Source organism: Histoplasma capsulatum, genomic scaffold (assembly GCF_000149585.1).
Source record: "Histoplasma capsulatum NAm1 scaffold_3 genomic scaffold, whole genome shotgun sequence".
Taxonomy (NCBI): domain Eukaryota; kingdom Fungi; phylum Ascomycota; class Eurotiomycetes; order Onygenales; family Ajellomycetaceae; genus Histoplasma; species Histoplasma mississippiense.
This window is the reverse complement of record NW_001813980.1, coordinates 1,798,989-1,801,839: the sequence shown is the minus strand read 5'-3', so window position 1 is coordinate 1,801,839 and position 2,851 is coordinate 1,798,989. Positions and strand designations below refer to the sequence as shown.

Genomic DNA, 2,851 nt, shown 5'->3' with positions numbered 1-2,851 from the left:
TCCTCCCCCAACTCACCCGATATCCTCCTTTTAACCCTATACACAAAACCCACCTATGCCGACAGCTGTATCGGCACCCAGGACTTGAACATCTGCTGTCCTGGTACCCTCTCCGGTGGGGTCACCTCCAACGGAAATGGCAAAACCACCGCCCACGGCATCTGCTGCATAGACCCTTCAACCATCAAACGCCGAAGCACTGACGCCAACGACAACGACAACATCAACATCATCGATGAAGCCATCCCTTTCCGCTCGCCCCTCGACCGCCGTCAGAATAACAGAATCAACCTCGGCGCATCAACATGCGGCGAGAACGAAATCCTCATCCCGCTTAGCGCACCCGACTATGCAAGCCAGGTGTCTTCAGTCATGGCGTCCATCTCCGGAGAATCGAGCAGCAACACCCCTGAGCCCACAGGTACAACAAACACAAATACAAAGATTGCTGGGCCAGCCGCTACCGCGACAAACTCGGATCAGGAATCTAGGACGACCGTGGCGGCGACGGCGACGACGGCGTCGAGGACGTCGACAACAACAACAACAGCGTTGAGCACCGGCGGCATGCCTGCCGCGACGGGGCAAAGGTCGTACGTCGCTGCCATCGGAGGGGTTATGGCAGCGGCGGTGCTGGTCGCTGGGAGTTTGTGAGGGACTGGTAGTTCAGTTGGCGTGGCTGTACTTTGGAACTAGATCATTACAGAAATGAACGTGCCGTGTGAATTTTCTGGGCGATAGAACCAGATGAGATATATTGAATCTTGAAGCGGAGGTTTTTTTTTTTTTTTTTTTTTTTTTTTTTTTTTTTTTTTTTTTTTTTGACCAACTCCTTCTATTTATTTCTTCCCCCAACTGATGACCTTGGATCCCCAATTTTCTCTTTTCGCTTCTTCTGATCTTCTGCGACTGTCCCCGCACTTTCAGACATGTGGATTGGATTGGTATTCGTGGATTCTGATAGTCTGATATTTTGTCTTTCTGCTGTCCTGTGAAGTAATGCAGTTTCTCCTCCCCCCTTTATTATTCAAACAATGATGATGAATTCCAGTTCCGTTGCCATGATATCGCTTTCGTATAACCACGAGATAGCCGGATATGACGTCATCCCCATTTTATGAAGAATCTATGGAAAGTCGTCAGTATGAGCGAGAAAAGAGACAAACAGCATTCGAGGCTTGAGAGCAATTGACTACTTACAGACGCAATGATTAAGCATATGGATTGGAGGCCAGAATCAATTCATGAAGCTGCCCTGGATGTAGGCAAATGTCGTTGGCGAACCCTGGATGCCAGCTATTTACCCCGCCGCCGAAGCCCGAGAAACCCACACCTGCCGAGGACGTTGCAAGCACTTGATCTTCTCTTCACAGCACGTTGCGGACAACCTCTCTCTGCGTGTTGGAACACATACAATCGAGCTCAAGTGTGAGTGCATCACTTGCACCCGCACTCATTGCATTTCAAAGACTGATGATATATCCGAGCGCTAGAAGTTGAAAAGTAGCAAGACCGGCAGGCGAGACTAAAGATTTATAAAATCAACCTCAAGCAAAGATGTGTATGCAATCGTCTTGCTCTATCTGCTGTAAGTACACACATCCAACACACACACACACACACACACACACACACACACGCACACTGCATCACACAAACAGGCTTGCAAACAAGCACCACGGAACTGCGTGCAATTTCCATTACCAACAACCTCTCTAGAGACTTTCCATCCACTTTTCCCCCTCTTCGCCCAGATCAGGACAATCCCGCTAACACGCACGGGCTTTCTCAAATCAAACAGCAAAAACCAGCCTGCGCGGGCTGCGGCAACCACGTCCCCCGTGTCATGGACTCGGTCCCGACCGAACAGTGGTGCACCTGCACACCCAAGCAGAAAATTGAGGGTAAGGAGTATCCCCCCCGCGCTGGTGAGGGGACAACTGCTGCAACAGCCGCTGCCTCCTCCTGATCCATTGTGAAAAAACGAGAATCCGCAATTGCTGTTTTGATATGACTGAAGGTTTTGTTTGTCGTTCCTGTGTATTCTACGGCATCAAGGGTGGATGGTTTTAGTTTGGGGGGAGGGGGAAGAAGCGGGGTACTGTCCAATGCTCAATGTTTCCGGCTGTAGGGCTGATTGGGACGCAGCTGGCTAAACGTGGATTTTCTTTCTTTCTTTCATTTTTATTGTTTGAGAGAGGGAGAGAGAGAGAAAAGCGCGTATGGAACATGAGAATGGTCAATATCACGCAGTTTTCGTCATTTTGCAGGTTTTTTTTTTTTTTCTGTATATAAATGAAACGTTCTCTTCCTGCAATTCCATTGTGTTCCTGTGAAATTTATTGTAACTGCTAGTAGATAAGGACTATTCTCTCATGCTTCGTCTAAGAAAAATCCCAAGATGGCAAAAATACATAGCTTGTTAGTCTCGTATTAATAATACAGCCATATCCTATAGTAAACCATGACGAGCTGTGTAAAATTACATCCCCGATATGCATAATCATTGCTCCCCGCTGCCGGAATCGTATCTCATTGCCTGTGGCTCCTCCTTGTTTTCTCCTGATAAAACAAACATCCTTTTACTTCACGCATTGCTGCGCATCACTTGACTATAACTGCTCGCCTTCGCGGCACATACATATGCTCCGTCGTCCCCTCCGTGTCGAATTTCAATTCAACAACCATAGCCCCTCACACCAGCGTGTCCATACCTCCAGCCACTAAGCTCTAAGCAACAAGCACGTACACGTATATTCTTTACCCCAATTCGGTAGCAGACTTTCAAATAACCAAATCGCGGTGAAAGAGAATATGCGTCCAAGCCGGCCCGCGGCGACCCTGTTGCAGG

General features: G+C 48.4%; 2 protein-coding genes across 2 annotated transcripts in view; both read left to right on the top strand.

Annotated features, from left to right (window-relative positions):
- HCAG_03674 (predicted protein) overlaps positions 1-725 on the top strand; it is a gene marked incomplete at both ends in the record, with an annotated part of 1,106 nt that extends 381 nt beyond the window's left edge. Inside the window, 2 exons of the mRNA XM_001541526.1 lie at positions 82-593; positions 707-725. Coding sequence (XP_001541576.1) covers positions 82-593; positions 707-725 — 531 coding nt within the window. The remainder of the gene's footprint in view (positions 1-81; positions 594-706) is intronic.
- Positions 726-1,557: 832 nt separating this feature from the next.
- Positions 1,558-1,969, top strand: HCAG_03673 (predicted protein; the record flags this gene model as incomplete). Its single annotated transcript, XM_001541525.1, has 2 exons — positions 1,558-1,588; positions 1,662-1,969. 2 exons carry the CDS (start codon positions 1,558-1,560, stop codon positions 1,967-1,969), a joined length of 339 nt encoding a protein of 112 aa, XP_001541575.1.
- Positions 1,970-2,851: the final 882 nt, after the last annotated feature.